The 13,779-nt window shown below is 40.7% G+C and overlaps 1 protein-coding gene across 1 annotated transcript in view; it reads left to right on the top strand.

Moving 5' to 3' along the window:
• Positions 1-13,779, top strand: part of FRAS1 (Fraser extracellular matrix complex subunit 1) — a 269,028-nt gene that overhangs the window by 240,422 nt on the left and 14,827 nt on the right. Inside the window, exons 54-60 of the mRNA XM_018557898.1 lie at positions 1,985-2,329; positions 2,846-3,006; positions 5,029-5,176; positions 6,042-6,247; positions 7,380-7,536; positions 7,936-8,136; positions 10,087-10,274. Of these exons, the coding sequence (XP_018413400.1) occupies positions 1,985-2,329; positions 2,846-3,006; positions 5,029-5,176; positions 6,042-6,247; positions 7,380-7,536; positions 7,936-8,136; positions 10,087-10,274 (1,406 nt within the window). The remainder of the gene's footprint in view (positions 1-1,984; positions 2,330-2,845; positions 3,007-5,028; positions 5,177-6,041; positions 6,248-7,379; positions 7,537-7,935; positions 8,137-10,086; positions 10,275-13,779) is intronic.

The raw sequence follows: 13,779 nt of genomic DNA, 5'->3' as shown, positions 1-13,779 counted from the left end.
TCCCACAGTGCTCACCACTCTGCTGGCGTTGCCAGACACAAGAAGGTACGCTATTGCATGTGTTCTGGTCCTGTCCCATGCTCATAGTTTTCTGGGATAAAGTGGCAGACTATGCAATACATTGACAGGGGTTGTTTTGGGATCCGACCCAGCTGAATATCTCCTACATCTGGCACCCATGCCCTTACGCCGCTATAGGAGGTGCCTCTTAGTGCACCTACTCAGTGCGGCGAAGGCGTGTATCCCCTTTACTGGAAACGCACGGCTGCGCCACCAATCTCACTGTGGCTGGCGAAGGTCGGAGAGATCTACAGAATGGAGGATCTCCTGGCCTCAGCTAACCACAGAGTGACGCAGTTTAACGCACCTGGTTCTACTGGATAGATTTCACTACTACCCAGGAACACGCTGCCCTATTAGGGGAGATGTAATGAATGACACGAGGGGCTGCTGACTTATCGCAGGCAAATGACAGGAACCGCAGTGCTGCGCTCAAGATCCGATGGTGATTAGCGGGACAACGTCTGTTTCCCCTTCTACTTTCTAGTCACTCTTTCTTCTTAGTCTTCTCTCTTCTTCTCCCCCCTCTCCTTACCTTTCCGCCTCTATCCACCCCACTTATGCATTAATATCCACATGGTATCTGTTTATTTATACAAGAGAAGATCTGGTTTACCATAGACAAATTGTACAGGTTAATGTCTGAGCCAGATTATAGTTGTACTACAAGATGTATACCCTGTGATACATAGCTGTTACAGTGGATTTTCTTGACTGATTCTCAAGTACACTTTGTGCTAATGCTATTTTCTTACTGTTTTGTTACAATTTCCATGAAAAATATAAATAAAGAATGTATTTAAAAAAAAGAGTACATTTGCTATTGTACTCCTGTGACCCAAACTCAGCAACCCGCTATATGCTGATAGCGCAGAGCCGCGCTGCAGCCATGAAGGATCCTGACAATATTGCCTGATTGAGAGCTGGCTGTGGCTCTCTAGAGCCAGTGCCAGCTGTGCCCGCCCTCTCCCCTGTCTGTCTCTCCAATAGAGAGAAGGAATAGAGAGAGAGGAGGGAATATCCCTGTGGTGAGCGCTTTGTGTGGTCGTTCAGTTCTCAAGCTAAAGAGCTGGTATGTGACAGATGCAGTGTCACACACCAGCTTTAACTATTGGGAAGAGTATATTTTACTCTCTTAATACTTCTTTACGGCAGCAAAATAGTACATACCTGTATCTCATTTTGATAGACAAACTAGACTTTCTTTTGATTATATTGTCTAGCAAAAATTATTTTATTTTTTATGCAATCCATAGGCAAAACTGTAAAGAAAAAACAAAACACTTGTTTTTCTTCTTCAAATTAATCAGTTTAAAAAGAAGGATGACTATAAATAAAAAGTATAAATGTTGTTTGACAGTTTGTCCTGTTTTATGACACTAAAATTATGATTCTGGTATAAAGCTTTGCACAGTTATTTAAAAATGAAATAGTCTTGCTTTTTTTTATTGGCTGCTCTTTATTGTGAAACAAAATTAACAAATAAAATGTATAAAAAAGAAAACATTAGGGTTTAGACAAAATAGAAACAAACAAAAAACAAATTCATCAGGAAAATAATACTTAAGGTGAAAAGGAAAAGAAGGAGTTATTTTGGGTTGATTAGGATAAACTTCGGGTTCATAAGTGGAAAAAATAACTTGTTTTCTTTTCTTTTTACAGGTTGGTTTAACTGACCTCATTTGCAGATCAAAGCCCATCCCTTTGATTGCAGATGAATAAAACCAATAAATGCAAAAATAGAAGTGTGTGTGTGTATAGTACCCATACTGGCACCTCCTAAAAGGCATCTCGCAATACTGTATTAATTGTTTAGAAGGGCTAAGAGACTCTAAATAATTTATTTTCTATATGCTTTATACAGAAGTTTTAATATCACACAATTATTAATTTGCCTATATTATACTTGTATATTTGTAAACAGGTGACCCTGGGAGTGTTGTTTCCGCTATTTGCTACACAATACCAAAATCAGCTAAGGGGAGCAGTCTTTATGCTCTTGAATCGGGCTCAGACTTTAAATCTAGGGCGATGTCCAGCGAAAACCGTGTCATTTTTGGGCCTGGAGTCACAATGTCCACATGTGATGTCAAAGTGATTGATGACAGTGAATATGAAGATGAGGAAGAATTTGAGATAGCCCTTGCTGATACGTCTGACAATGCCAGAATTGGCAGTAATGCTGCAGCCAGAGTTGTGATCGAAGGACCAAATGATGCTTCGACAGTCTCATTAGGAAATGCCACCTTTACTGTTAGTGAAGACACAGGTATAAATATGTTTTTCTACACTGAAATTGCTTGGTTTCCCTTGATAGCTCTTTTAGCTGTGATATTAATGCTGACTTAGGTGAAGATGGTATCTAGCCCATCTCTGCTTTGGTTCCGGCCACTAAACACATTACTTAATTGCCCTAGTAAATCTTCCTGCTTTTATTTTTTCTTCTTTCTTACTGTGAATGCCAGTGTCATGGTGTAGTGAATGTGTCTGCTCAGTTGAGGCCTAGGAAAAGATAGAGAGTGGAGTGCTATAGTTGAGTGAAGTACCCTATAAAGACTGCTGTAAGGTGTTCTACTGCATTATATTATGTATCACTGTACTCTTTCCAGCGTTAGTGACTGCACAAGAGAAAAGCATGCATGTCATGAGTAATGCTGCTAATCATTTTTGTCCTTCAGCATTTCACAATTATAACTGATCTTCCTTCAAGTTTTGTCATTTCCTATGTATTTGCACTCTATTTTGTATGTAATATCTACTAATGGCCAAACATTTTTTCCTACAGGGTCTATTGAGATACCTGTTCTCCGAAGTGGACCTGACCTTTCAGTGCCAACATCAGTATGGTGCGCCACTCGCCTTTCAGATCCACCTTCTGCTACTCCAGGGATTGATTATATCCCTAGCTCCAAAAAAATTGAATTTAGACCTGGTAAAACAGTAGAGGTATGTAAACACATCAGCATATTCCAAGACTTTGATAGATTCATCAGAAGTAAAAGTAGATACATTAGGAAAAAAACAGCAGGAATTATTTACGCAGAGAGAGACATGTTGTATGCAGTACCTGCACCTTGCACTGCTATGCAGAGTCTTCCAAGAACATAGAATGTGTCAAAGCGACCACTACAACAAGGAAATCAGTCCATTATGGCTGCAACTATCATTCTTCTTAGGGACCTTCTACAGTCCTGAATTCAAGCCTGGGTGATATAATGCAGTTGAATGAGTAAGATTCTGCAGGGCAATTAAATTTAATCCAACTCCAACCCAAAGACCCTCTAAACGTACATTACAAATTATTATTTTAAAAACATTCATGGATATATATATGTTTAGAAGTTTCAAAATATTTCATATTAAGTGTATCTATAGTAAAAACATTTTAGGGGATGGTTATAACCTCTCTATCACCTGCCTGGTAGAAGACCTAATTCGCTAAGGAGACCTCCCTTGCACCTCTTGTCCTGCACCCCTGAGAATGGAGACAGCATAGGCGTCTCTACAGGGGGGCAAGGGGGGGCAATTGCCCCCCCCTAGCTTATGCCTTGCCCCCCTATTTCTAGTTACGCCCCTGTTTAGTTATTTTCAGTGGTATGATTTAGTGGTGAAAATTATTAGTGCCCCCCCCATTTTGACTGTGGTATCTTATGTGCCCCCCCTATATATTGTTCCTAGAGTCGCCACTGGGAGACAGGGAATGAGACGACAGAGTAGCACAGGTGCCAAAAGGTGTATAGACACCGTGCCAGGCCACAGTCCAGAAGCTGGTTTCCAAGGAACATTAGACAGGACCAGGATCCAGCCGGAAGGTCAGCGTGGTGCCAAAACGGGAAGCAGAGGCGAAGTCAGACAGGCCAGAGGTCACACCAGTCAGACAGCAAGGTACAGGAGCAGAAGACAAAAGCATAATCCAGGAGCAAGCAGAGGTCAAGGGCAGGCAGCAATCAGCAGTCAGATGCAATCCAGTTTAAGGCAACAAACTGTCAGAATAACAGGAAGCAACAGAAAAGCTGAAAGACCATTCAGCAATAATCAACAGGGCAAGCTGGTTTAAATAGACCCATCTATTAGAGGAGATTTTGTCATATCCTGTGCGTCAGCACGTTTTTGTGCGTACGCTATGCTGCGTACGTCTGCTCACTAGCGCGTGTTTCCCGAAAATGCGGAAGACAGGACCACGGGCATGTGCAGTGTTACACGAACGGCCGGGTATAGTCTTACACTCCCTCAAGTTTTTATTGCTAGCTTTCCTATCAGGAATATGTTTCTTCACGTCTGTCTTGGAACCACAACAGGAAGTCAAAGGAAATCTTTCCTAAGTGACAGAGCTTTTATTCTCCCTTCCAAAGTTAAAAATGTGAATGCTTTGGCTAGACATACACTTTAAAATGAAAATAATTTAGTAGAGAACACAGTTTAAGAAGGCTACTAACTGCTTTTTCGGCTTCTATAGAAGATCAGCTAGTTGCACTAAAGTTATGGAAATGTTTCAGTTTCTTTATAGGTGAGAGTATTGCTACATACATATCTATAACTATTAATATACCTCTAGTACCTCTTTAGTTAATTTTAGGTTTAATGGTCCTTTTGGTATTGTCTCTTTAAACATACTAGTGGCGTATAAGCAATAAGGATCCTTGAAATAAAAAATCCATTATATTTTGTGCGCATTCTTGTAAACCTCTGTGTTTTATGAGAACATTTAAAAAGGACTCAAGAGACATGCCTAGCTTTACTCTATGACAGCTTTCATTAAAGTGTCCACAGTGCTTCTTATGATTCCAATTAAAATGCAGTAGAGGTGGTTAGAAAAGCACTGGTTATCTGACGTGGTAAAGTTATTGGGAACAATTATGTGTACAGTAAAGCACGCTTGTGATGTTTTATAATTGCTCACATTAGTTGAGTTTTGGAAATAATGTAATCAATAGGCTGTATGTGATTTTACTTATTCCTGTATTACAGCATTGCACTCTGACAATCCTTGATGACACACAGCATCCAGTTATGGAAGGACTGGAAACCTTCATTGTATTTTTAAGTTCTGCACAAGGGGCTGAACTTATCAAACCATTTGAAGCCACCGTTACCATTAACGATACCTTTCAGGATGGTAATATGCTTTGTTTTCTTCTATATGTTACTCCTCTTCATCTCACTGTAAATCTGCAGCTATTTACAGAGTACATAGAACCATTTAGATTTGTCCTCGCCTTTGAAGTTGATTACAGTATATGTAGCTATCACTAGCACAAAAAAGTTTTGAAGAGAAACCAATCATCATATAAGCAAGTCAGGCCCAGACATAGTCCCCTTTTGCCACTATCAGGAAGCCACTTTAAAGTGATGCTCAGCCAGTGAAAGAGGCTGCAGGAGATACACGGAACTGAGATGGGGAAAAGGATGGTAAAAGGTAAAACAGTGTTTTGTATATAAAAAAAAGAATGTGGCAATGGTGTATGATACATAGTGCACAGAGCAACTTATACTTCACGCAATGTCTGCTTAGTGATTTAGTGAGCCCCCACCACCTCCATCCTAATCCACTGTCCTAAACTGTACTGCAGGGGGTGATGTCACCATTCTCCCAAATGCATTGAGTTAGAGTTTAGCATTCCTTTAATGATATAGTTAGCATTTATTTGTATTTTTATTTATTCCTCAATAATCTTTCATAATGGTTAACAATGACTGCATTTATTAAACAATTAGTGGCTTTTTTATAGGGATGCACTCCACACACAACTGCTGGGTATCTCTTAGAAACAGGGCACTTGCTTTTAGACATTTTAGACATTTTATGGTGAAGATAGTATTACATTTTAACTGTTACCTTTTTTGCTCATGTGCTACGGTTTTACATTTTGAGCGTTTTGGTGTTATCTCCCCTTTTTTGAGAAATTCAATGTCATTTGTTGTTTGGTTGTTATGAAAATATTTTATCGATTTTTAAAAAAAACATTTTGGTTTCCTTTTAGTCCCTAGCATGCAATTCAGTAAGGATGTATTGACAGTGAAGGAAAAGGATGGATTGCTTCATGTTCCTATTATACGTACTGGGGATCTCAGTTATGAATCTTCAGTGCGTTGTTACACACAGTCTCAGTCTGCACAAGTGATGGATGACTTTGAAGAGAGAAGGAATTCTGATGATTCCCGTATTACATTTCTTAAAGGAGAAAAAGTAAGCATATAAATGATTGCATGATTAACTAGGCATCCTTGTTTGTATAAAACTCTATACCATAGCCCAATTCATGTAACTGTTTTGGGATTGTTAGTAAGGCAAAGATCATTGTGAAAAGTGGAGTAACCCATAACATGCAATCAGAATTCACCTGTTACTGACCCAACTACAGAAAAATAAACACATTGGTTCCTGTGGGCTACTTAAAGGAGAACTATGAGGTGAGTGCTTTTCACTCACCTCATAGTTCTAGCCGACCTGTGACAATGAGACTGTCACAGGTCGGCTCAGTAGATCGGGAAGTGAGCGAACACATACCGGTGTTCTCTCACTTCTCGATCCTGTCACGGCTCTCTGCCGTGACAGTGGAGGGACTGGATTCCCCCCTCCCAGCTCCGATCCTCCAGCGCTGACTGGCGGAACGGACGGGGGAGGGGGCGGGTACAGCTGGCTCTGCCTCTAGATAGGCAGAGCCAGCTATCACTCACGCAGCTGGGCGGATCCATATATAATTGTCGGGATGCGCTTCAGCTGCGGCTTCTCAGTATACCGCGAGCTGTAGCTCGCGGTATACTGAGCTTAGGGTGACAGGAAGACGCTAGTTTGTTTCCTCCCGTTACCCTAAGGAGAACTATGGGGAAAAGCCCTAACCCCATAGTTCTCCTTTAACTTTGACCACAGTGTCCTTTACACTTAAGCATTAAGTGAGCTTGTGTTAAGATTAACAACTCCATTGTTGCTTCATCACAGCAAATGTCCTTTATGAGCAGATGGAATTACCTTAATACTTGCCATGGTCCAAAGGTTACAATGGTTAGCAGTTAGATTTTTTTTTAAAGAAACATCTGTCTACTACTTGCATAATATAGTTTTTTTCAGAGCAGTAACCTATGCAGATCCATAAATGGAAAAAGAAATAGTATTTTATGTGTATGCTAAGTCCCCACCCCATAAGAGCTTGTAGCCATTAGATATGTACCCCATGGCTTAGTGCAGTTACATATGTAATGCATGGCTTTATGAGCATGTAGTAGTTAGATATGTACTTTGTGGCTTTATGGGCCCCTTGTCAGTTGTGCATTATTTATCTCCAATAATAGTCAACATAACTGCATTTCTTTATGAATAGGTGAAAAATTGCACAATTTTTATCAATGATGACTCAGTGTTTGAGCCAGAGGAACAGTTTAAGATTTATCTTGGCAATCCACTTGGCAGTCATTGGAGTGGAGCCAGGGTTGGGAAGATTGATGTTGCCACCATTACTATCTCCAATGATGAAGACGGTAAGTGCATATACAAGTGAATTCCATTACTAACAAATCGGTTTAAAAGTCATGTGTAACAAATACCTATATTTCTAGTAAGAAACTTAGCTTATAAATGTTGGACTGTTGTAGCGGGCCCACGGGAGACATTCAGGCAAGCCCTATTCAAATAACAAAACAGAACATTAAGATGCAGCAAGGATAAACTGATCTGTTTCACATATACTGTATGCACCATATGATAGACTATGTCAGTATGTGTTTTAGTTATATTATGAAAATTTTAAACTGTGTTAAAAACTGTTAAAATTTTTGGCACAGTTTCTGTAGATGTGTTTAATATGCATTCATGATCACTAAACCTGCTAAAAAAAATGTTAATCATAACCCTCCATATGTCTTTTAAAATCCATATAGCACCAACTATAGAATTTGAAGAGTCTACTTATCAGATCCGAGAGCCTCAGGAGCCAGATGGTGTGGCTACTTTGAACATCAAAGTAATCAGAAGAGGAGACCAGAATAGAACATCTAAGGTCCGCTGCAGCACACGAGATGGATCTGCTCAGTCAGGCGTTGATTACTATCCAAAAAGCCAGGTTCTTAAATTCAGTCCTGGTGAGTTTTTTTGCAAAGAACTTATAGCAACAGGTAGCAGTAAACTTGTAAATGAAATAAGGTTGAAAAAATATTGTGTTTCTGGTAAGGCAGACAGCTGCAGGAGTGGGGAAGGCTTCAGGGTCACTTGAGTGAAAGATGAGAACCAGTGGGCAAATTAAATTTTGTCCAGAAAGGCCCATCTGCCCAAAAAATAAGCACAGCATTCCTATCCGTTATAAACTGTGCAAATCCTCAGCCACAGATCCTGCAAGTGGGCATCATATTTTTATAGAAACAAAAGCCATAATTTATTCTTGTAATTAAAGCCCTATTGAATAATGGATATTCATGTTATTTATTCATGCATTTTTCTCTTACATCATATGGCATTCATTCAAAAGAGTGGAGGCCATTATAGCCACAAAGTGGAGGCCAGCTCCATATTATTGCCCATAGATTTGGAATGGGATGTCCAACAAGGTTATACTGGTGTGATGGTCAGGCTTCCACAAATGTTTGGCCATGTAGTGTGCATTTTAATCATGTAAAAAACATTGATGGTATTGTGTGCAGGATCTGTGGTGGGCTTTGCAGGCTGCAGAGCCCCCTATGGATCCTGCAAATCCCCCCTGAGACCCGGCAAAGCCCCCCACAGATCCTGAGACCCTGCAGGATCTCAGGTGGCTCTGCAGGATCTGTGGTGGGCTTTGCAAGCTGCAGAGCCCCCCTATAGATCCTGCAAAGCCCCCCTGAGACCCAACAAGGCCCCCCACAGATCCTGCAGAGACCCCCTGAGATGCTGCAGGGTCTCAGGGGGGTTGTGCAGGATCTGTGGTGGGCTTTGCAGACTGCAGAGCCCCATACGAACCCTGCAGAGCCCACCAACGGGTATTGCACAGCCACCTGAGACTCTTTGGTGGGCTGTGCAGAATCTATGCTGGGCTCTGCCAGCACAGTACTCTTACCTTGCATGGCCTGACCTCTTTGGAACACGGCCTCCTTGTCCTCGGCGCAAGACTGGATGGCCTCCTTGTCCTCGGCGCAAGACTGGATGGCCTCCTCATCCTCGGCGCCGACACGGCCTCCTTGTCATCTTTGCCGCCCAACTGGCTACTCAACAAAATTTTTTTCTCTCATGGGGGCCGCTTGTCACATTTTGCACTTTAAAATAAAATGTAATTATATCCAGTTTAAGTACTACAGACACTAATACACACTCACAATAAGGTCCTATTCATTTCTGTAGGTTTAGGTGTGATTAGGGATTCCTGCATCAGAAACTTGCGTTTTACTGCAGCAGAAATCCCTAATCTGGTGTTTACAAGTGACAGCTGTCACCTATTCAAGTTAATGATCAGGTGACAGCAGCTCCATGTAAACGCCTGCACACCGCATGTAATGATATGTGATATGATTACATGCTGTTAGAAAACACTGCGTCCAGGGAGAGTGATTGATTCCTAACCGAATGTAATCATATACAACGTATCTTTACATGCGGTGTGCAGGCATTTACATACAACTGCTGTAACCTGATCATTAACTTAGGTGACAGCTGCCACTTGTAAACGCCATTTTAGGGATTTCTGCTGCAGGAAAACGCAGGTTCCTGACGCAGAAATCCCTAATTGCACCTAAAATAAAGGGGTGAATGTAGCCTAATACACTTCTAATTCCCCCACATACACGTAAAAAAAAATACATCCCCTGTACATATAAAATAATATCCCCCATGACAAAATAAGGTACACAGTCAATTATAATTTATATAATAAAAGTTATTTTTATTATGTAATTTCTGAGTTTCGTTCCGCTTTATTGCATCATGGCTATTTTTATTTGGTAAGGGCACATTTCCTAACATTTCTCTTGAAAGACCAAACTGTCACAGCCACATTTATTTTTCAGAAATAAAATTGAGAAATGTATTAATTAACCAGTTTATGGTTTATCTGTCACTATTTGCAGGTGTTGACCACATCTTTTTTAAGGTGGAGATCCTGTCAAATGAGGACAGGGAATGGCATGAGTCCTTTTCAGTGGTTCTTGGACCAGATGACCCAGTTGAGGCCATTCTTGGTGATATCACAACTGCAACAGTAACAATTCTGGATCAAGAGGCGGCAGGAAGTCTGATATTGCCATCGCCACCTATAGTAAGTGCTGTGTTATAGTTAGTAGTGAAATATATTTCAGTTTAAATATCTTTGCAGGTAAACTTGTAAGATTTTCCATAGAAGTTCACAGTAATGTTATATTTTAAGAATGTGTAATATTAGAAGATTTAATATTATATATAAATAGTTATATAAAGTAGTATTGATTCACATTTAACAGGTGAACTCCAGGCGAACAGCTAAATATAGTTAAAATAGTTATATAATATGTAAACATTGTTCACCTGTCAAAGGATATGCAAATCTGTTTAGGCAGTCTAATGATTCAGACACCCCACAGCCAGGTCCTGGATCTCTCTATAGACTACACTGCAGTTAAGGGAGAACTATGGGGCTAGGGCTTTTCCCCATAGTTCTCCTTAGGGTAACGGGAGGACACAAACTAGCATATACAAACTAGCGCGGTATACTGAGACGCCACAGTATACCGCGAGCTACTCGCGGTATACTGAGACGCCGCAGCTGAAGCGGATCCCGACAATTATGTCTGGATCTGCCCAGCTGCGCGAGTGACAGCGGGCTCTACCTATCTAGAGGCAGAGCCAGCTGTACCCACCCCCTCCCCCGTCCGTTCCGCCAGTCAGTGTTGGCGGATCGGAGCGGGGAGGGGGGAATCCAGCCCCTCCCCTGTCACAGCAGAGAGCTGTGACAGGATCGGGAGGTGAGCGAACGCCGGTATGTGTTCGCTCACTTCCCCATCTACTGAGCCGACCTGTGACAGTCTCATTGTCACAGGTCAGCTAGAACTAGAAAAGCACTCACCTCATAGTTCTCCTTTAAGCAAGACAGCATGGTCCAGGAACTTATATGTGATTGGAAAATGAAAGAGGAACAGAAAATCCAGGTTTTTCCTAATTTCCTTTAAGCATGTTTACAGTGTTAGACTTACAGCACTGAGCAAAAAATCAGAGCCTTTGTTGACTCCGGTACTCTTCCAGTCTGAGTGCTTCTACAGAGGTTTGATATTATGATATACCTGGCAAGGCAATACCTGACAGGCAATACCTGCATTGTCCAGTCCAGCAGGGTCCAGATACGGCACTCCGAGGTCAGGCCGAGGATAGCCACACTGGATAGCTGCAATCAGAGAGAAAAACCCAAGCAGCAATGTACAGAAGAGTCTTGATTGAAGAAAAAGAGAACAGTAAGAAAAGAGTACCAGCAATAAATATATTCATCTCTTACACAGCTGAGCTAAAGAAAAGACATCCATCCTCCTAAGACACTAACAAAAAACTGGGGCATACTCCTGTAGGTAGCAGTAAAACCCGAAGGTTAAAGACTTCCTGTGCCCCTTAATGGACAAGAAAAAAATCATGTTTTTATATCTGCCTCAAGTTTGGTTTTCACCTTGGAAGCAGTCTCCTATATTGGACTGTAGTTCATCTTTTTCTCACACATCTTAGTCTCTTTAGACCGGTGTTGCATAGTATTTGTAAATACTGTGGTTTGCAGGCTGATAAATATATATCATTTTAAAGCTACTTTAGCAGACTTCCCCTTCCTGAGAATAACTGATAGAATAAGGCTAATATTGTTTGTTTTTTAGAAGAGTATGTTACAAAAAAAGCATTGTGGTAGCAGTATATACATTAGTATGCAGGCTGACTAGGGATTTCCTAGTAGTAAGGCAATGATTGTTCATGGAGAAAGAAACTACATAGATCCTATGTCTTACGGGACTGCTCCAAAAAGACTGTTTTCGTACAGTGGGAGTTGAGTGTAGCATATAAGTTAGAATTAGTGTGTAAATTAAATGTAATGGCCTGTTCTTCTGATCTTCCATTTGAAAAGCACATCCCTGACTCACTTCTAAACCATCAGCCTGTGCTTCAGTGGCTACTGGTAAGCCCTCAAATCTAGCAGTCTGACATATTATGGAAGCAGAGGCACAGACGAATGGGCCCTCAATGCACATCTGTACTGGGTATTGCAAATAGCGGAATTTTCACACAATAGTCTCCTCTATCTACTCCATAACAATAAGTGTTTTATAGTGATCTCCTTTAAGGCTATATACTGCAGTGTGCACTCCCTCCTGGATTGTTTGATATGCATTTTTTTTTTTTTGCAGATATAATTATTTACCCAATGCTGTGCTAGCGTATACATATTATGTTCTTGTGGAGATCAGAGGAGGATTGGCTGGCTCCTTAAAATATGAAATATGAGTAGAAATCACTGTACAGTTAGTTATGAGTCATTACCTGTGCCCTAAGTAATTACACTAAATGTACTTTCATCTCAGTGTACATATAACTTCAGTATAATGCTGCCTGTTGCTGTCTGTTGCTTTTATTGCTCATCCTGAGAGTTAAATACATTTATGAAATGAGCCTGCAAAATTACTTGTAGGTAAGGTAATTAAATAGAAAGCTGTCATTTTATCATGATCTTGTCAGTGGGGTCTGACCAGCCTTATCACTCTGTATAGGTTCTATTTTATGGCTTATGTGCTTGCCTCATTAAAGTGACATTAAACCCTCAGATTTTTTAACATAAACCAATACTGTAATGTGTGCCTTACTGTAATCCATGGTAGTTTCCCTTCTCTTTGCTGCTCTTCCTTTTAAATCCTCATGTCTTCTAATGCCTGGGGAGAACTTCCCTTTGCAGCTGAGTGCCTCTTCTTGTAGTTCTGGCTCATGTTGCAAACCAACACACAGGCACTATGTATCCATTTCAGAGACAAGGTAGTCTGCTGCAAAACAGAAGTTCTGCCCATCATGAGAACAGATACAGATTTAAAAGGAAGAGCAGAAAAGAGAAGGGAAACTACCATGGATTACAGTAAGGCACACATTACAGTATTGTTTTATGTTAAGAAATCTGAGGGTTTAATGTCACTTTAAGTCAACTAGTACAAATTAATTGTAAGGTAGGTTGGGGGTTAAGAACATGGTTAAGTGTTTTTCTGCACAGAATCAAATTTCTGTATACTGGTTGAAAAAAAGCTACCACAATGTCAATTGGTGAGCAGCATTGCAGAGATGTGACAACATTTTTGAGCATTCTGATATGTGAAATGAGACAGACTCCTGGCAAATTACATTATTCAGTCCTAAGTCATTGTGCTTGCAGTTGTCAAATCATTGACTCATCTGATCTGAATTAAAAAAAAAATATGTGACCTTAGGCGGGCTTTCTTTTTAAATTTTTATATAAGTCAAACCCTCAGGTTTTCACTCTGCACTTGGTCTTCTTACAACTTCCCACAATCAGTCAACCAAGCACCTTTGAGTTCACTACAACTTACTCAGTAACTTTGCTTGCATGTCCACCCTGACATTCCAGTGGTACAGTATGATGTGTGAGGTAATGGCACTTTGGGAGTGGAACTGATGGCAAATAAGGGAATTATGTAAGCAATATGTGAATGCCTATATGCTTGGGTTGTGTCTGTCTGGCAAGAAGATCTGTGTGTAAACCTACTTAAGAACTAAATAAAACTGTAAGAGTGGCATGTAGTCATCTATTCTGGTGG

Source organism: Nanorana parkeri, unplaced genomic scaffold, assembly GCF_000935625.1.
Source record: "Nanorana parkeri isolate BGI_ZX_2015 unplaced genomic scaffold, ASM93562v1 scaffold310, whole genome shotgun sequence".
NCBI classification, from domain to species: domain Eukaryota; kingdom Metazoa; phylum Chordata; class Amphibia; order Anura; family Dicroglossidae; genus Nanorana; species Nanorana parkeri.
The sequence above is the reverse complement of the archived record's forward strand: the minus strand, read 5'-3'. Positions and strand labels throughout refer to the sequence as shown.